Source organism: Meleagris gallopavo, chromosome 8, assembly GCF_000146605.3.
Source record: "Meleagris gallopavo isolate NT-WF06-2002-E0010 breed Aviagen turkey brand Nicholas breeding stock chromosome 8, Turkey_5.1, whole genome shotgun sequence".
Taxonomy (NCBI): Eukaryota; Metazoa; Chordata; class Aves; order Galliformes; family Phasianidae; genus Meleagris; species Meleagris gallopavo.
This window is the reverse complement of record NC_015018.2, coordinates 31,211,550-31,232,356: the sequence shown is the minus strand read 5'-3', so window position 1 is coordinate 31,232,356 and position 20,807 is coordinate 31,211,550. Positions and strand designations below refer to the sequence as shown.

Sequence of the window (20,807 nt, the reverse complement as noted above, 5' to 3'; positions counted from 1 at the left end):
GCGCTCCGGCACCACGGCGGCAGCATCGCGACGGTGGCGGCGGAGGGAGGCGGCGGAGCGGGATTTAAGCGGCGGAGCGAGGGCGGGACGGGAGGCGGGGCGGCCAAGAGCACGGCCCAGGGGTGTTGAGACCCCTCCGGTTGGGGTTTGGTGGATTGGGGGGCGGACGGGTGCAGGTTGGGTGCTAGGGAAGGATTCTGTGTGGAAAGAGCGGGCACGGAATGCCTTGAGAGTGAGGGTTGTGCGACGCGGCCGGCGGGCACGGAGGGGTCGGACTTAGGGGTCTGAGAGGTCTTTTCCAGCCTTCATGGCTCTGTGCTCCTGGCCCCCGTGTTTATACCCTCGTATTACAAACGCCACCGCTCAGACCATAAAATAAGGAGGGATGCGGGGACACGACGCTTACCGGGCTGCCCGGTTACCCGAGGGCACGAAAGCACCGTCAGCAGCGCTGCAATCAGAGCCTCTCACAGCTGCTGCCTCCCGCGCTCCCTACGTGGCAACGAGAGGAGGAGTTATTGCAGAAGCGACGGAAACTAATAATATGCCACAAGGCAGAGCAAAAATCACAGAATGGCCCGGGTTGGAAGGGACCTCAAGGGTCATGAAGCTCCAACCCCTGTGGCACAGACAGGGCCACCAACCTCCATATTTAATACTAGACCAGGCTGCCCAGGGCCCCATCCAACCTGGCCTTGAAAACCTGGCTTGCATCACTAAAGTGGCTGTAATGCTAAAAATGATAAAGAACTGTTTGAAAATATACACACATTGATTTTTCTTTGAGAAATCACATACATATAGGAGTTGGAGTCAGTGATCCTTTACGAGACTCTTCCAAAACGGGATATTCTGATTCTATGATACATAGCATAGGTATTACAGCAACATTTCTCCCAGTTATTTATGCATCCGTTACTTATTGGCTACTTTGGACCAACTCCCAATTGGAAATGAAGACAAGGCCGTGAGATGAGCACTTATCAGCACAAATATGTAAGAAATTCAAGTGCAGAGCGACCGTATATCAGCACTGATCTGCTCCTGCAGTGCATTCCTCTGCCTGCCCCACCCAGGCATCATGCATGGCATCGCCTATGCCAGATAACTCACAATGGCTCTTTGAAGCCTCAGCTGCTGCAGGACCGACAGGATTACAGCTTGACAGCTCCTTATTCCTCCCCTCTCAGTGCTGGTACTGCTGGCATGGCATCACTCGGGATCTGCAGCAGGAACAAGGGTTTGCTTTCAGCTTATTGGGGAATGTTGAAGGCCTCCTGCTGCCAGCCATGGAACCAGAAAGGATTGTAGAACCATAGAACATGAAGGCTGCAAAAGACCTTCAAGATCCCCAAGTCCTGCCTCAGCCACCCCACTATCCGTGTTCCTAGCTGAAAGGCTGTGTGTGGAGTATTAGAAGTTTTAGCTTTTATTCTATTAATTTTATAGGTTTCACATGGACACACAAACATAAACGCCCCACTTTTTGGACTAACCAATAGGTTTGGGTGGTTTAATATCTTGGTTTGCTGACAGATTTGCTAGTTACCCCTCTGTGTAGAAGTGCCCAGCACTCAAAGGGCAATACAAACCCAGCCACGGCTGCTGCTCCCCCTTGCTGTAATGCTTCCATCCAAAACAACGATCCAAAGCCAGGGACATCTATCAATAGGGGCTCAGCATCTGAGAAAAGTGCACTTCGGAGACTCACCTGTAGCATCTTACATCTCCTGCTCTCCCAAAAGAGCACCTTGGTTCCAGTGCTGGGGTTTTTGCTGATGGCTGGGTTAGCAGCAGGAATGCAGTGCAGCAGAGTGGTTTGGATTCTTGACAGGTGTGCTCACACTGCACACACAGATATGCAGAATTACAGTGCTGATGGACGTTTCAAATGCAAAGCCCTTAATTAAAAAGTCAAAGGTACCACTTTGAAGAGCAGTCTATCACTGCTGCTCCATTCATTACCTTTACCAACGAGTTCCAGTTGCTTTCTTAGGCAGCACAGCAAAGCTAAAGCAAAAAAGCAATTGTTCCATTTGGAACACAATTCCCAGAGCAGCCCTCATTACCTTCAGTGGAACATCCCCAAAGTGCTGCAGTCACTCACTGACATCAAACAGCTGCACAGGCTGTGCTCCAAAGCACAGGTGGGAATTACAAGGCTAAAAGCAGCTGACAGCACTGAAGCAGTGGAACAGGTTGCCCAAGGAGGCTGTGGATGCCCCATCCCTGGAGGCATTCGAGGCCAGGCTGGATGTGGCTCTGGGCAGCCTGGGCTGCTGGTTGGGGACCCTGCACAGAGCAGGGAGTTGAAACCAGATGATCACTGTGGTCCTTTTTAACTCAGGCCATTCTGTGATTCTATGACAGAAAGCATCACTATACCCATCGCACAGAGCAACTCCATTGTAAAGCCTGAGTGCGGCCTCCAGGTGGTGCTGGCATCCTATCTCTGAAGGAACACAGACAAATCCACTTACTGAACTATCTCCTGGACCACTACGTTTGGCAGCTGCCTTAGGAGCAGCTGAATTGCAGGTTTAGCAGTCAGTACTGCAGCAAGAAACTTCAGGAAAGGTATAGCTGTGAAGAATTATTCAGTCTCCTCTCCAATAAAGGAGAGACAGTAGCAAACTCTTAACAAACAAACAGATGCACAACACAGCAAGACACCTCGCTTATTTCAGTGACCACAGCTCAGGTCACAATGGTCTCTGAAGAAAAACTAAGATGCATTAATTCTGTCAGAAGACGTCACAATCTAACTGGATTTGTTTAACTATGTACCATCTATGTAAAATATTGTATTCAATTACACTTCTTTATCTGAAGCTTGCATGTTGTTGAGACCCTGATTCACTGTACCACATTACAGTGCAGCCACTCTGGTGTGATGAAAGCCTGCTGCTGCACAGCGAGCTGCTTCCAGGTGTCACAGACACAGTTCCTCCTGTGAAACACCGAAAACACCACAAAAATATTCAATGCACTGCAAGAAAACAGAGCCAGCTGTTACTTTAAGTTACCCAAAGTGATTTATTGACAATTTAAATGTGACATATTTACAGCACTGTTTCTAAAATAATTTAACAATTTTCATAGATTTATAAAAGTACTGATAAATAGGAGACCCTGACAGTTACCAACCACAAATATTTCCCTACTCTACTGAGCTACATCAGTAGTTCTTTCTGTTGCCCCCCCCCCCCCCTTTTTAAAAGATCCATAATGGAGCTGCTTTACCTCCACCCGATGTGTAAAATTGCCAATACCAAAATATAGTAAAATGAACATGCAGTGTGAAAGCTGTACCAGAGCAAGTGATTTCAGATGTTAGACTACAGTAAAAGTATTTTAATGCAAAGTGCCTTCCACACCGAATGTACTTGTGAAAAAATAAGCCTTTGAAGAGCTATTGTTTTGTCTTTAAAGAAGTTAAAACCTACAATACTAGTTTAGACACTTACAGAAGCTTCCAATTCTGTGCTAGTTTTCACATGTATCTAAAGAGTCAAAGAAAACCAGTAATATACAAACACCACTGCCTTAAGACTGTGGTTAGTTAGCTTATGGATAAAAAAATGAAGGTGCTGACATAACTTAAGGTTCTGAAATTAGACTATATTTCACTCTATTCCATCCTTGGATCAACAAGTTATCACGGTAAAGCCATCTGTATCTCTCAGGCAGGAAGTCAGTTTGGAAGTCAGAGAGAAGATGGACTGGTATGATATGTATCTTAGGTCAGAGTAGACAAAAAAGTAACACGAAGCTGACTATCTGAATCACAGTAAGCAGCAGCATGACATATCTGTGGGGTTTTGATTAGAACAGTTGTTCAGAAACGATGAGCAGTACACACTCAATCTAATGCAATGCTTGAAATGTAAAGGTTCCTCCCCTTTGCACCACCGAAGCCCCGTAACACAGTGTACACAAACGACAAATAGTCATTTTCTCTTTCCCAAAAACATCTATTGCACAGCTAGTAGATGCAATACCAGAAGCCTGGTATCCCTAGCATAAGTTTTCTATTTTGAAACAGCCGTTTCAAACAACACTATTCAGAACAACTCTCAACCCAAGGTTCCACGCCATTGAGAATGGTTTGTGTACATACCTAACGTGAAAGTGTTTCAACAATGTGAGAAAAAACACAGGCACTTAAGATTATTAGTGCACCAAAAGTTATAGGCCACAATTGCATGACTGTGAACAGTTCAGTACCAGAAAGGACAAAACTAAACGAGGACTTCCACTGATCCAACACAGAAACAACTGTTCACAAAGCACTGATAAGAAAACCGTCCTCAAAACAGTAATCAAACGATACGTTTAGACATTTAATAAAAATAATTACTGCAAAGCCTCATGTAACACAATATAAACCCTACTTAGTTCAAAAGGTCCAAAGTGTCCAAATTCAGAAGTCCAATTTCCCTCCTCCCCCACTCTATAACATTACATGCAGTCCATTAAAATCCAAATGTGCAAAAAGTTATAACCCACCTTTAGGAGTGCATCAAAAATAGACTATTCAAAATATTATTTTAGTGGAAATTTTTCAGCACCATAACTAGAATTCCAAGGGAGCCCAGAATTCTTACTCTGATAACAATTCAGTTGACACTATTGATCCTAAAGAACAGAAGAAACATTTTGTGCATTTCTTGCTATCTGAAAGCCATGGAGAGAAACAATTCTCACATATGCATAAAATCTTACCGTAGTTCAGAATGAAGTTAAGTAATCACATATTTTGGCAATAAGGTTTTCACAGCACAGCATTAATTGTAAATTTAGTTTGCCAGATTAGGAATGAAAAGTTGCTGGTACCTTGCTAACCTGCAAAAGTACATTTTTGGTTTTGTCTTTTGTTTACTTCATTGTAAATTGTGCAGTTTGGCCCCTCCCTGGTGATTTACTATCAGGCTTTGAGAAAATGCATGAGGTCCATTTTTGACCCTCGGCTGAAAGGCAATATACAAACATATATATACACATATGTGCACATAAACACACATACATATATATATATATATAAATCAGTGTTTGCTTTTTATTTTTGTTCTTATTTCCTGTAATTTTCTTTGGTTAAAAGTCTGAGCAAGGAAATTAGAGGACCGAACAAATGGATCATTCTCCAAACACTTCCATCATTACACATCGCTAACTGGAAGGCTTGCATCATCCAGATCCACAAGGCCAGGATCCTGTTCCTGAGTGCCATTTTTGCTTTGGGGTTCCGAGAGGCCCTGTTCAGTCACTTTGGCAGCTGATTCTCTTGGAGTGACAGCCTGGATCTTGTAGCTCCCTGGCTTGGCCTTGGTAAAAGATTCGTGAAATCCTCGCTTCTCCAAGGCAGGGTATTTGGCGTGAGGGTTTGGGACCAGAGGGCTGTTGTGAGTGGCTGTGGAATGTGAGGTGGCTGGGGCTGGGAGGGCAGAACGGAGAGCATGGTTGGGTTCGGAAGAAGACTCGGTATGCTCCTGGAAAAGAAGAGCACGTATCAAATCAAGTCACTCACAGCACGTGATAAAGATGCAGTTTCAGATTTCACTCTCAGAAAAAAAAAATCAAGACAGGAAATACACAAAGCAAAGCATCAGCCATAGCAGGAGGAGGCAAGTGCTTTCCCAAGGCAGTGTATTAAATGTGAGCCTACAGCAGTGTGTGACAGCAACATCCATTTCTTCATTTGAAGAAATTACATTTCTCAAATCAAGCGCAGCAGCTCCTTACACTTTATAATGTAGTCCAGCAAACTGAAGCTTCTCATTTTATTAAGACTTATATAACCTTCTGAAGACGTGCACCTTCAAAACTATTGAAAATGACATCTTTCAGAAATAAATTTATTGTAACATTTACTACAACAGGCACTTGCATCCTAAATCCTGAAGCAGCACCCATTTTACAGGTTGCCCAAGGAGGCTGTGGGTGCCCCATCCCTGGAGGCATTCAAAGCCAGGCTGGATGTGGCTCTGGGCTGCCTGGTCTGGTGGTTGGTGACCCTGCACATGGCAGGGGGTTGGAACTAGATGAGCATTGTGGTCCTTTTCAACCCAGGCCATTCTATGATTCTATGACACTCTTCCCTCTTCTCACAAGGATCGATCTCCTCAGTTTATTTTGGGGACCAAAGAGAAATGGCAACTCTCCTTTGCTATCAAGACCACATAAAAGCTCCACAGTTAATGGCCCCAGAAAAAAAATCTTATTCCTTTCAGCTGTCGAATTACTTTCTTGTGTTAATAACTGTTACCTGCCATTCTGTTGACCTTTACATACCGCTTTATGAGACTGACACTGTAGAAAATAACCTAACATTTACTTCCTGAAAGAAACAAATTACCAGCCCACGTAGGTACTACTTAGAAATCTAAGACACAGAGTGCACTTTTAGACGTCCTAGGTGATGGGAGCAGTAACAGATGCAATTTAACTATAGTGAGAAAATACTGACCAAAAAATGGCTGCTTAACGCTGATAGGAGAAAAGCCCCAAAGGCCTGGAGGCTCAGCCTTTGACCTGGGAAATCTTTGAGCAGTGCAGGTGGCCCCTGAAGGTACCACTAGTAAGGATGAAACAAAAGAACTGAGGGACAATTTATCTGAGAGAAGCTGGAATCGTTTGGGATTGGCTATACTTTTACTATCTACTAAACACAACACACTACTCATATCTAGGCAATAACTACAACAGCTTTTATGGCTGTATCTATCCATATTGGTGATCTACAATGAACAGACTTTAAGAAAATAAAGCCTCTGTGTCCATGAGCACTGTGGAATCAAGCAAGCCATCATCACAGCAACTTCTGTGTAGCCAGGGGCTAGGTATCCCTTTATATCACGACATCATGACAGCCTTCCTGACCTACACCTCTATCTCCACAAGACAACGTCTCAGATTCTGCATCCCATCTGTCAGTTCTGCAAGGATGTCTTAAAGACCTGGGAATGGCTGGAACAGCACAGGATGTTAAGTTAAATAATATGATCGGAACAATGTGCAGTGATACACTAAACACTTCACTACATGTATTAGGAGCTGCCGCTGCTGCCACTTCTGCAATGTAATTTTCTGTGCAAATGCACAGAAAATTTTCTGTGTTAGTGCAGGAACTAAAGAAATTGGCAAACCCACGTGTGTACACAAATCAAGGCACTTCTCAAGCACTTTATTAGCAAAAAAACTATCACAGATGTGTCCAAGATGCAAATATATATCCTAAACGAAATCATTTTTTTCATAGCAGTTTCCAAAGTTTCTTTCAGAATGCTATGACAGCAACTCATAAAGGTAATCATAATGGATGCTGCCAAATAACATCATATTTCTTTTCTATAGGATGTAATACTACAGGATGAAGGAGCTGTTCATCTTTCTTTGGACTTCAATTTTGTGCTCAAATTCAATAAAGTTTTACATATTAATTACACTGCTGTACTTCATACCTGACTTGACAGTTCACTTTAAGAAAAACATTTGCTTTAGGAGATCGTATGATTCAGTATGTTACTACTCCTCTTTTTAACAATACTCACAGGTGAACACGTAGGACAGCAATGAGGGAACTGAGGACGAGATCTCTACACAAAACTTTCTGATTATATCAGCCAAAGGATTCTTGGATTTACTACCCACACTGACTAATTTCACATTTAGAAGACTTCGCTGCTACGTTACTCTCAAGCTGTACTGCTTTGAACAACGACCGTACATTATAACGCTTCTACGTTTGAACTAAATTTCATGCAGACACTTACAAGCCATGCAGATCAGGCTGCAGTATTATCCTTCCAATTGCTAGAGTTAAGACGTGCATTTTTTGTGTGCACGCATCTGTATTAGTTTGTGGGTAGCTGAAGTTTAATTTTGCTTTTGCGCAGTTTCAAAAAAATTTCAAGTAAAATGGAAACATGAACTCTCATGCAAATTGGTTTTTGTACTTTCGTTTCTAAATTGTATTACATAATTTGCTGTGTTTTAATACATAGTCTAGTTTGAAGTCAGTGCTTTTGTCACTTTTCAATTCCAATTATTTTAAAGGCAAGAAAATACAGTGCAAACCTGTAAGTGAATGATGTAATTTATGAGTTAGTTTTCAGTAATGGTAACAGGTAGCATTATTTTTAGCTTCTTAATAGCGCAAATTAGTCTCTAGTTCTAAGCCCTCTGTTAAGAAGGCAAGTTTCCATGAGAGCCCACATACGTGCTGCATTCACCAGTTCTTGATGTATACCTCTGTATACAAGGATTCGACAGCCTTCTGGCCTGCCGCATCTGGAACACAGTGCAAAGCTAAGATTAGAGTAACCTATACTTGGGGAAAGAAGAGAGGGAAAAAGAAAAATGATGCAGACAGTACCAGCGAGGTTGCTCAGTTAGCCCCACGAAGGAAACAAACCAGCATACACAAGGAAAAGTTATCTGCATATTTTCATGCCCCCCAAAAGAAGTAAGATTTACGATAGGAAGTTATTATTTAAACCCGGCTCTCAGCTGCAAAAATAACTTAGCTTAGGTTCAGTTGACAGAAACATCGATGCAAACATGTAGTCAGGTGCCAGACTTAAGTTACTGGATTTCAGATTATGGGGGTGATGACATATTCAGCTTATTACAAAACATCCCATAGCCAGAAAGTGAAGAAGCATACCTTGCAGCATCTGAACTGTAAAGTATTCCATTTGTTCTATCTGGCTGTGACGTAGTTTAAATGCAAGTATGGATGAAATGCTGGCATCCACACAGCTTCACAAACATGAAGATTTGTCACAGTGCCTCAGTTCAGTAATGCTAGATGGTGTTCACACTACGTTTCCAACAGCAAAGTCTAATTCATGCGAGCAGACATTTCTTCAGAAAGTGTTTTAAATGTGAATCTGTATCTGCATATACAATCAACTACGAGTAACAGACAGTGACAGTCTAGCAGCTAGAGTTGTTAGAAGCACATTAGGATTTGGTCACTGGAATGCAAAATTCAGCTATCAAAAATGCCTCGCAGGAATTAGGAAGGTTCAATTTTACTCATAGCAGCATAGCAACAAAAGATCCAACTGAACTCCAAAGAATTCTTCTATGGTAGCACTTGCATTACCTACATCTTCAAGACAGTACAATGCACGTAAAGCAACACAGAAATAAAACTAAGCTAAGTGTTCGTTAAAAACACAAAATAACTTATGCCCATCTGTAGGGAATTTCATGCAAAGATGCCACATTACTACAGGACAGAATGGAAGACAGACAAAGTAAAAAATCTAGAACCTCATGTGCAGAAGTGAACACCAACTAATTGCATTTCTTTAAGTTTCAGAGTAACATACGGAAGCTGCTGATCTTCCAGGTCCTCGCTGTGCTACAATGGCCCCAGAAATTGCTTTTATCCAGCTGTGCATGTCTTCTGGGCTGTCCGCCTGGATCAAACAACACGAGTTAGGTTTAACTATCAGCTCTTTTTCCAGTGTGCTGACCATCTGCATAAAAATCAGAGCCTTATCCTACTTTAACAGTCTCTTATTTAAAGCCACGTGGACTTGTATTTCTTAAAGCTGACACTTCTTAAAATTTTGCCTTGAATTTACCATTATATACATATGTTTCTATAAAATAATAAGCAGCAAGTGTATAAATAAATACACACATTATTTACGTATTCTAGATTCATTTTTTTCCTTAGTTTAAACAAACAATTAAACCACCCACATTAATTCTTACAGGAGATCTGCTGACCTCCCTCAGGGGACTCTGCACAATGACAACTTCTGCATTTCAGTCACTTTACTTCTATGAGGTAATTACTGGAGAGCTACAGCAAAATAAGAAGCAGTCTATATTCAGAGTCTGCTATACATTTACACAGAACAAGAATCTTATAAAGGTGAGACAGATTAACAGTGAGTGTCAAAGGCGTACATATTTGAGACAAAGAAGCAGCTAAAGCTCCCTCTGTTAGGTTGCATTTGACTAAAACTAGCACATACAGCATCAAGAAGCATGTGTAACATGTCAATTCTGTTCAGCTGTGAGACAGCTCAGAACTCAGCATTTGGCTCCAAAACCTGCATCAGATGATACAGGCCATTCTGATCCTACAAGAGAAAGCTGGAAATGATTTCCTCCTCCAGAAACAGGAGAAATAGCACTACAAGCATCACACTCCCACACAGCTAGACAATGCAAGCCTTCGAGATTTACACTAAACCAAACATTAAAAAAGTAACATGGTAAAGATGCAGTGAATAACGTGCATACAGATACATACTGCCAAAAATACTTTCAGATACAAAAACTGGGTGTTCCTGTGTTATTTTCATGTGGCAACTAATTTCAATCTGAGAACTTGATTACTATGAATAAAAACTCAGTACCTCAAAGTAAAAGTTTTAGTATATTGACTAGATACTATGGAATTTGAAAACCCAAATACCAACCAAATCACACTAGGATTTACTGTTCTTTTACTGTATTGCTTTAGATACCAACAACACTTGCTGTTATTCTGAGTATCTCTCACATGCACCTTCTGAAATATAATGAAAATTGTGTTCCCTCTGAAAATCACAGTACATTTAAATCCAACTTTCTAAGACAAATGGCACTGCTTCTTTGCTTTGACAACATCAATCTGTTTCACCCAAAGTTTAAAAGAAATTACCTGCACATAAAAGGTTCGAGAAGTAGTTACAATTTCAAAGAGATTGTCTCTCATCATTATATCACTGTAAAGGAAAGAAAAGAGTTCAACAGGAAGTTCAACTTTCCCAACTCACTTTAATACTCTAAAATGTGCAGAGAATCAAAGCATGTGCTGTCTAAAGACCTCTGCATTCTTCATCACCCTATATTTTTTTTTCTTAAAAAAAAATAGAAAAAGAGCAACTCATATTGAACTTAGCCTTAAGACTCTTTATTCACTAGTGACATGCATGCTTGCTCAGTATTTTTAATCTGAACATTCAAATTCCTATTATATTAAGTTCAAATACTGTTTTCGTCAGATTTCTCCTAGACTTCATATTTATATTTTGGTTTTGATTTGGCAAAACATTATTCCTAAACAGCAGCCTGCTTAAAAGAAAAAAAAAAAAACAAGTCTATCTCCACAGCTACAGAGCCCATTCATTCCTTATATTGCCACTCAGTAGAAAGCAAACTGAAGGAGACAGTGAGTTCTCATCTAAACTTTGGTCGTTTGGCTCGAGTGCTTGAGTAAGACAAAGGTCTGAAGACTGTAAAAGCAGAAAAGGGACAACTAGAATTGTTGCCCCAAATCAGTACTTATGCTTTGCTGACTCATGACTGTATGATATTCCTTTATTCTGCCCTCATCCAGTGTATTTGCATTCTACAACAGTAGTCAAATACTGTATGTGTGGAACACAGCATAATGCAGCACTCCCAATATCAATTTCATACACAAACTACCTGTTACAAAGAAGAGCATCATAATGCATAGTAAACTGAAGCTACTTAAGTTCCTCCATGTTTCCAACAAGCAGTCTAGTCACAACATGCAGCATACTACGTCCCAAGCACCAGCTCTTCTCTCCTCACCTTTGTTTGCATTCCTGAACTTTATGGACCTCTTTAAGTGGTATAACTCTGAGAGGTTCCTTCTCCTGAAAAAAGGTAAAAATACTATTTTTAGGAAACAAACAGCACTGCTTGTGAACAGCAGAATTCTTTCCCTGTCTTGGGTGCCATGGGGAAAGATCCCACCATTTGTATGATAAGCACCCCATAATCCTAAGTTCAGATCAAGAACTACAAGATTAGTTATGTCCCTCCACATAATGATCTATTGTTTCAAGAATGAGCTATATGTGAGAATGAAGTGACATAAGATATTAAAACAAAATCAGGGTAATTACAGAATATACCCTATCATTGTTCTTCAGTGCAGTACTGGCAGAACCCTAAAAAGAAGGCTGAAGTCTGATTTAACAGTCACTCTAATCATTTTTTTCTTCCCAATCATGAAAAGTTATTATAAGACACTGATACAAGTTTCAAGAGTAGAATGACACATTTTTCAAATGCAAGTGCATTTTGGATTTTCTTGGAAGTATCGTTGATAAGCAACAATCAGAATCTTACCAGTTCAGACTTAAAATATCCTATTGTGTTTTCATCCAACTGAAAGTATCTTCTTTTCCAGTTCTTCATCTGCAAAAGAAAAATAACTTCATATATAATAATACACACACAGTAATATATACATATATTCTCCAAGATTGCCTTTTGGCAGGGGAGAGCACTGAAAAAATTTTATAATAGAAAATACTAGCTTCTAGAAGTTTTGGGGTTTTTTTTGTGCAAAAACCTCCACTTAAAATTGTAGCAGAAATGTAAGAAGACACTAATTAAGTTAAATGCTTCTAGTTAATTTTTAGTGAAAAACTGAAATGCTACAAGAAGGTTCATAATTCAAGATAAAATGAGTCTGAGGACTCACAATATGTATATCTTGCCTAATCTGAAGAATTTATTTGCTTTTAGTCAATTTAGCAAAGCATCACATGAACAGTTCCACTTGTATTAATCAGTCTAACAAGTGGTACAACTCTTCCTCTGAACTACAGTAAAATTGTAGTACACTAAAATAGTGTTTTCTAAACACCTCAGTGATTTAAAAAGCAGATTTCTAATTCAGATGCTTCTAGGAAACAAAATAAGGATCTCAGTATAACTGCAGCAGAGCAGAATTTTTAGTTGAATGCACCAGCCATCATGCGAAAACCTATGCGTGAACAAATTTTCCTCTCCAAAACATCAACAACACTGAAGACCATGAACACAATTAAGACAAATTATACTCCACAGTAGGACACCGTTTACCTTTAATCATCCTTAATACTGGCAGCAATGCTATAATTGCTGGTAACTATTTTTTTGTTCATTCACATCTATCTACTTGGTAAGTAGAACTACCTTTGTTCACCTTTGTTCTCGACTAAGGAAACATGCTGATCTCAAATGCTTACCACTGCTCCTTGTTTTACACAGTAGCCAGCTTTGATAATAGCATTATCTGGGGGATGTTTAGCAGTAAAATAAGGAAGGTGGCTTTGCGATCGTTTCAGGTAACTCCTGTCACCTCCTTCGCTGCACTCGTTGACTTCTTCTTTCTAGAAAAGAAAAAAAAAAAGGAGGGAAGTTCAGCATATTCTCATTCTTTTTTCTAATGGTGAACCTACACTGCCATGCTATTAGCAGGGTCTGGGCAAAGACAGGATTTAAATAGCAAGGATGTTTTCTATTTTTTTATTGTTGTCCTAATAACTCCTGATGTTTCTGTGAGAATTTCCACCCCCTCCCCACCCCAAATGTTACTGTACATCAAGGTGATGTTTTTGTGCAAGATTAACTCTTACTTAGCACTCAAGAGGAAATGGTTACCCTAGAACCTAATATTTTCTAGGCAGAACTAGGGTTACTTCTCAAGGAATCCTTTACCTCACATATTTTCAGTGAAATTCACTTTCTGGCTTCACAAGCTCATTTCCTAAGATTCTTCATGACAGTTTAAACTGCTGCCATCCTTACTACCTCTAGTAGCATAGCACAATCAACTGACATCACCTCCTTTCAATCCACTCTTCCTGCCCATTAAGATGACAGAACTTTAGCACTATTAACCCTAATAACTCATTTCAGATACACTCAAAAAAATTAATACCCAACTTCTTCTAAAGGTATTACCTGGGTAGGTGTAATGATAGGAACACCACCGACAATTTCTGTCCTGTAAGACACTTGCTTCTTTCCACCTGGGCTTTCAGCTTGACGGTTTGCATTATCCATTTGACACAGAGGATCAGACTGCTTTGGTACCTCAAATTCAAACACAATAGCTAAGTGTTTTTGTTTGTTTGTTTGTTTTTGTTTTTTTAAATACAAAATTCGTATGAAAACAGAAAAAAAAACCCAATCCTAAGAAATACTGTCAGTTTGCACTCAGCAGGATTTAAGTAATGTTTTCTAATTGTACAAGGCTAGAAATAGTTTAAGTGAAAATATGTTGCAATGCTATTCTTCAGTCCTCAGAAGAAGACTAATGCCAATTATGATGCCACCATGTTGAAATGAAATCTAAAAATCAGTTCCAAGCTTTGCCATAATTGCCAGACTTGATCTTCAAGAAGGATGTCTAATTTGTAGAACTTGTTCTTTACTTACCACTTCCTTTCACATTTCCTCAAATCAGTAATAAGTGCTGAATGGAGACTTCCCACTGACTGTGGAACTAGCAACTAGATAAATATACAGGTCAGCCAAGTTCCTTCAGGAAGAAGTGATACCCAGATTCTCTTTTTACACAGTGAATTTTCATGCAAGTCTTTGGTACATTCAAAACTTGAAATTGAATGGATCTAGACAAGAACAACAGCTCTTTATAGTTTGCTGTGATTCTAGTCTGTACACCCAGGCCTGCATGTTTTACAAACAAAAAGAATCATAGAATGGCTTAGATTGGAGAGGACTTGAAGGATCACCTAGTTTCAATCTGCAGAGAAATATGAGCAGTCCTGAGAGCACAAGTGTCAGCCTGGGACAGCTTTCCCCTGCTCCTCTTCATGAAAAACAGAAAACCACAAAGCCTTCTCACTCTGATTTTATTTATTAGTAATAGTGAAGTTTTCGTAAGTCCAAATGCCTACATCAAAAGTGTTCAAACAACTCATAGAAACATCACATCCTTAGATAATCCCCAAATATGAGAAAGCTACCAACAGCAAAAAATAAATACATGCTCTGCTCAGAACCCTTTCTTGTAAGGGCATGCTCTTAAAACAGCTCATATCATCACTTCCCCAAATATGGACAGAAACAAAACCATAACTTCTGTCTCTTAACAGACTGAGGTAATCCACAGATGTTTTCCATGATGTGATAACCAGCTGCCCTGCTACAAACCAGGAGAGTAATTTATCAGTTTTAAGAACATAGTTAATAGCTTAATACTTCTTTGAAAAGATATTACTTGAAATCAAGTAAGAGCCTTTGTAACACAGCATCATGTGTCTGTTCATTATTTTAATAATACTTTACGAATTATAAAACTTGTGACATCAGGTAAATGCATGATTACATTTCTTTGCCTGCAAGCATCTTCCAGATATTTCAATTAATACGATGGCATATGGTAATTTAAAACCTTTACTAGAGACTATCATGTGTTTTTATTAAAGTAATATTTTTGTCCAATTCCCAAAGCAAAAGGCAAACAAAAATGAACTCAAGTTTAGGAGGGAGTTCTGTTTGGTTCCTTCAAGTCTTGGAAATTAGCCAACATTTGTTTATAGAGATAAAATGGCCACTCCAGCGTAAAAGCCAGAGACACATTGACAAAGCTGACATTTGAAAACAGGGCTACATAGGAATGAAATCACTTACTGTGATTTTGGTAGCTTTGTTCAGAACATTTACCCATTCTACTAGGTCTTGCTGATCATTGGCTTGTAGAAAATATTTTCTCATCCCTGCATTCATAACTGTTAAAAAGCAATACGAAAAGTTAACAAAACTGAAATTTAAGAGCAAGCTTCACACCACAGTAAGAGCTATTTCAAACAGATAAACCAGTTCAAGTGATTAAGCTCAATGTTGCATTTCTTCTTAGGAAATCATGGTAAGATATACACACACCTATTGACTTACTTTCTTGCCTTTTTAAAAACAAACAAACAAACAAAAAAAAACAGCTGCAACACAAACTGCAGCACACATAATCTGTTAAATACTTTTTATTAAAAAGAAAGTATTGGATTTTAGAAAGAATTTTTTTTATAGCTCTGCTTCCTTCTCCCAGTCTCAATTTCCCCAAGCATCAAGGTTTTATACCCAGAAACTTCTGCAGTTTTGACTTTCAATCCTCTGCCCACCATCTGCCATCCTTTGCAATAAATTCATTAATACAATCTCAGATTATTAATTACTTCTGGAAAAATCAATATTGATTATTAAATACATTATAGCCTGGACCACACCCCCTTAAATGAATCAGAACACAAAACTTATTTTATTTTAGTGATTTGACAAAGAAGGCAGAACTCTAGCAATTCTATATTTCCACTTAGCAGACTTTTATCAAAAAGGACAAAGTCTTTCTTTCTGAGTCAAAGTGTAGGGACCTCACAAACTAAGAATTTACATAGAAAGAGCATTAAGATAACCTCCAAAGAGAGCTTTCCCAGAACTGCAAGGTATTTGCTGCTTTACCTGTAACATCACAGTTCAAGTCATCACTAACATACATGCTAGAAACAGAGACTTCTACACTGCCTCCACCACTTCCCCACAAGTAGATGGTTTAAAGCAAATATTCTTACATGCAAATATCAATTCAAAATGCAGAATGTAAAATGAGTTGAAAACTCTCTCAATATTTAAAAGAATGACAATAAATAGGACTTCTTTTTCCCCTCTCCTAGAAGTTTCAAAGACGCTTTAATAAGCCAAGAATATTAGAAGCTGTAAGTCAGCAACCTGGACAATTAAGGCTCCTTAGAGCTGGCCCACCATTAAATGTAACTTCACTGCTGATGAGGATAAACATCTCTGCATGTCAATATGGAGAGGAATCTGTAGATGGCACTGAACTGACACATGAGATACAGAATCCCTGCAGCTCTACATGCAGGGCGATTACAGGCACCTTAGAGAAACCCAGTGCAAAGGAGGCAACTCCCTCCAGGGAGGAAACGATACACTGCATGGTTCACACCACGTGTTAGCCTTGTGTGAATCTGCACAAAGTGTGGCAAAGCTGCCTCCTCTGGGCCTGTGTAACATACCTATGGCAAAGGTGCACCTAACTGCCAAAAACCCTGCAGGCATTTCCAGCACCTTCAACTGAGATAAAGCTCTTATGAGAATGCAGTCATAAAGAAAGGTTACTTGTGAACAGAGTAGTGGCCAATGACCATCTTTATGTATCATTCTGTGAGTGCTAATAGCTTGCTATGAAATTCTGGAATCGTGTGAAGCTCTGGACAAGTGACTTAGTTATAAGAAAAATTATAACAAAAAAATCTAAGGGATTTTATGAGCTGCCAAAGCTTTATCCAAGTTTAAACAAGCTCAAGCATCAAGAAACCTAGAAGGTACCCCAAGCAAATTATTTCCTTCACTGAAGCACCATAGGCTGAGATTTAACCCAAGAGCGTTGGCAAGCATTATGGTGTTTTAATATCCATTAAATGTACTCTTTTATGAGCAATACAGATTAAAATAGTTAGATGACTTGCCTCCATAGCTGACAGGCATGCTGTATCTCTGAAAACAGCCATCATTTTTAATTAGCTTATTAATGTCTCAAAAACTTCACACATCTGAAGAAACAACTCTTACCTAGTCCTCATTAAGCTGAAATAAGAAAAAGCCATAAAAACACATCATGAAGAAACCAGCATCACACCCGCATTAAAGAGGAAATGGTGAGCACAAGCTATTTCTAAAAACAACACTACCAGCTGCATCTAGTAATAGAATTGCAGAACATATCTTTGTTTCGAGTTTCTGAAGAACCTACTTGGCATGCATGCTGCATACAAGAACTTACCAAAACAGAACTCTGCCTTTGGCCTTAGCTTAGTTGCATCGCTAACCTAGTAGAAAAATTAACATTTTAAATATCACAATAGTACACAAAATATACATCAAACATCACCACACTCTCTTGTAAATGGCTGAATTTGAAGATGAGCAACATAGTATGTGCTATAGATCTCATTATAGCTATGATGATATACAGATAAAAAGACAAACATTACGTAATATTCAGTTTAAGATGTACATCCTATGGCAAAAAAGCAGCTTAAGCCATATGCTCCTATTCCTTAAATTTTAGGATTCCTTACCTTTCTGAAGAAGGGAAAAATCTCACAGACAAAATGCTGAAGTTGCCAAATGCAATGCTTATATTTGCATTTTGAACTTCTGTATCTCAACGGAACTAAAAATTTAAAAGTGTTTCCTACTGCTCAGGGCTTCAGTCAATAATTGTGAGCTTTCAGTCAAAGCAGTAGGAAGGAAAAATTAGGAAGGAGATGAGTACAGAAATGTCTGCAAAGATGTGCCCATGAGATCGATGTGGGTAGTTATATCTCTTACAAGGATAGAAAAAAGTAGGTGATAAGATGAAGTAGAAGAACAAAAGGAAAAAGTTACATGCAAAGAAAGGTTGATTTTTTCCACTTATTTGTTAATGCAATATTTGCTGTAAGTTTAAGCATAGAGACTGTTTAGTTTTCCTGTGCAAGTAAATGAATAAGAATTAAGTGTTTACTACAAGTTTCACTGTTCTGTGATTCAAGATCATTATTATTTGAAAACTATCGCACCCAGTGATTTATCTTCTACTTCAAACCCCGCCAATACCTACCAACAAGTGTCCTACGTATCACCTTACCTTTGAAATATAGGTAAGTTTAATGACTCCAACAGGCGGAGACCCGGAGGGAAGATTCTGAAACAAATCAATGTTACAAAGTGAAACTAAACCATTCGCACTTCACGTGCAGCGTTTACGGATAAAAAGCGAATCATTCAATGCCACAAACAAAGAAAATCCTACACGTTTTTACAGACAATACACAATGCACACTTCCAACAGGATCTAAACCACTGGTTTGTTACACACACACATCTGGTAATAAACTAAAAACAGAAAGACTGCTAGAAACAATACAAGCTCTAATTGTTTCAGAGGTGTATGTATTTGACTAGAGGAAAAAAGGATTCTTGCAGGTCTCCAACCAGGAAATCCGGAAAGAATACTTCTTCCTCAACAGATGCTGGCATCTTATGTATTTTGATCAGGGCAGGCAGAAGGGACAAGAAGTGACATTTAGCTATTATGCCAGATACTTCAAAGGCTGCCTCAAGTGTTTTCTAAAAGAGATGGAAAAACTGTAGTTTTATCTTTTTTTTCCTTTCTTAAAGTTTCCACATACAAAGAACTAACAATAAAGCACTTTTTCAACTTTTTTAACACATTTACATAAGGAAACAAATCAAAATGACCCATTTGGCCTAATCACTATAGCACCTCACCTGGGGGTTATCCATGTACCAGACCAGACTGTCTTCTCTCGTGTCCAGAATGAAGTACCGCCGCAGAAACTTCCCGCTATTCTCATTTTCTTCAATGTCTAAGAAACCACAAATGCGATTCTGACGATCCACATAAGGCATTTCTGACCCAGAACATCACACTGCAAAACAAGAAGTAGAGAAGTAAAGCAAAGCTCCTCATAACTGCCTTTAAGACCACTCCAACTTTTCGAGCAGTTTCAACTGGCACCCAAAAGAGATTTCTACGGAAGAATAAGTGAAGCGTAGCTGTTTCCTCCCACTACCACTGAATTCCCAGATGGCTCGTCCTTACCTCCTTGAAGCACATACTCAGGATGTCTAAGCAGTAAGTAGAAGTGCTTGTTTTTACATCAATAAAGAATAATCACCAGTTGGGCAAAAATTGAGATAATGTTAAGTTCTTTACAGAGAGAGTGGTGAGGTGCTGGAACAGCTGCCCAGAGGGGCTGTGGATGCTCCATCCCTGGAGGTGTTCAAGGCCAGGTTGGATGAGGCCCTGGGCAGCCTGGGCTGGTATTAAATGTGGAGGTTGGTGGCCCTGCATGTGGCAGGGGGTTGGAGCTTCATGAGCCTTGAGGTCCCTTCCAACCCACTGTGTTGGCCATTTTGTGATTCTGTAATGTTAGGTTTATATTTTTGTCATAGACATTGCCCTCTGTGACCAAGGATCTTTGTCAGCAGCACCACCATCCAACATGCTTTTTTTTTTTAAATTATATATTTTGCTCAAGCAAGGCCAACAAGGTGGATTTTGGAAATACTGATCACATTTTCTCTTTATTCCTAAAAAAAGGATTTCATGGTACAAACAGACAGCTCCTCATCCTCGTACATCAAGCAGTAAAAGCGACGTGTGCAGCAAAAACGTGAACACATTTCCCAGCTCTAAGCAAAAGTCTCAATATACACATGGTACCAGGAAGGTCATCACAGGTTGTCATTTTCGGGGGGTTTTGTTTGCTGCCAAAGAATCTGCACTACTGACCACCCATTCCCATTCTGCCTGCTTCAGCTTTTAAGGCTCCACTTTTCTTGGTTTTACCTTCTCTTAAAGGACAGTTGTTTTACCTTGCAAGCCAGCCCTGCAAGACTAGAAGCAAACTTCTACATTAAAAAACAAACAAAAACCCCCAAAAACACCAAAATCTGACTTAAAGAATAAAATCAGGCTGATGCCAACCTTTGCTAGGTCAGGACCAAAACAAAAATGCAAATTCTTCTTTGCATTTTGCTAAAAACAAACAAACCAAACCAACACAACACACCTCAAAAATATTAAGTTGCTGCATAAAAGGCACTTGAGACTTTTCCTAAGAACTTTCAGCTTCCACTGTGTAATTTCAAAGTTTAATATTTATTAAAATTGCACTCCATTTCCATGCTTAGTTTCTTGATTTAAATAAATATATATGCACAAAAGGAGGCAGACACCTGATAACTGTCTGCCTCATACACCACAGTACAACACAAGACACTGGGAAGTACATTTTGAAGTGCTCATGTTTGGCAATCAGATGTAGACATAACATGTACTTATTTCTGGGTATCAGATACACAAATACACAGACATAAGCTTGCATTTACAACTGTCCTTTTATATTTGAGTACCATTCAAATTTTGCACCAACCACTGAGAAAGAACTTCTTGCTGTCACGACCCTGACACCGTACAAAAAGTTGTTCAATTAACCAGT

The 20,807-nt window shown here is 39.5% G+C and overlaps 1 protein-coding gene across 3 annotated transcripts; it reads right to left on the bottom strand.

Moving 5' to 3' along the window:
- Positions 1 to 3,016: 3,016 nt before the first annotated feature.
- Positions 3,017 to 19,232, bottom strand: PLEKHA1 (pleckstrin homology domain containing A1). Of its 3 annotated transcripts, none has more exons than XM_010714879.2 (12): positions 19,072 to 19,232; positions 18,428 to 18,484; positions 17,579 to 17,624; positions 15,412 to 15,509; positions 13,717 to 13,848; positions 12,999 to 13,142; positions 12,112 to 12,180; positions 11,569 to 11,633; positions 10,670 to 10,733; positions 9,339 to 9,428; positions 8,219 to 8,289; positions 3,017 to 5,489 (listed from the first exon to the last, which is right to left on the bottom strand). In XM_010714879.2, exons 1-12 carry the CDS (start codon positions 19,210 to 19,212, stop codon positions 5,264 to 5,266), a joined length of 1,203 nt encoding a protein of 400 aa, XP_010713181.1. In that variant the 5' UTR covers positions 19,213 to 19,232; the 3' UTR covers positions 3,017 to 5,263. The 3 variants fall into 3 exon arrangements, with proteins under 3 accessions (XP_010713181.1, XP_010713182.1, XP_010713180.1); XM_010714880.2 differs by having other exon boundaries at positions 8,249 to 8,289; XM_010714878.2 differs by lacking the exon at positions 8,219 to 8,289.
- Positions 19,233 to 20,807: the final 1,575 nt, after the last annotated feature.

What these genes read in the sequence shown, in the direction of transcription:
- PLEKHA1 (XM_010714878.2), bottom strand. Translation starts at nt 19,212, where the DNA reads ATGCCTTATGTGGATCGTCAGAATCGCATTTGTGGTTTCTTAGACATT. An exon ending in AAAGGCAGAGTTCTGTTTTG is followed by an intron (nt 15,510 to 17,578) that starts GTAAGTTCTTGT and finishes GCTTTTTAACAG; the next exon opens with TTATGAATGCAGGGATGAGA. An exon ending in GTTCAGGAATGCAAACAAAG is followed by an intron (nt 10,734 to 11,568) that starts GTGAGGAGAGAA and finishes TTTCCTTTACAG; the next exon opens with TGATATAATGATGAGAGACA.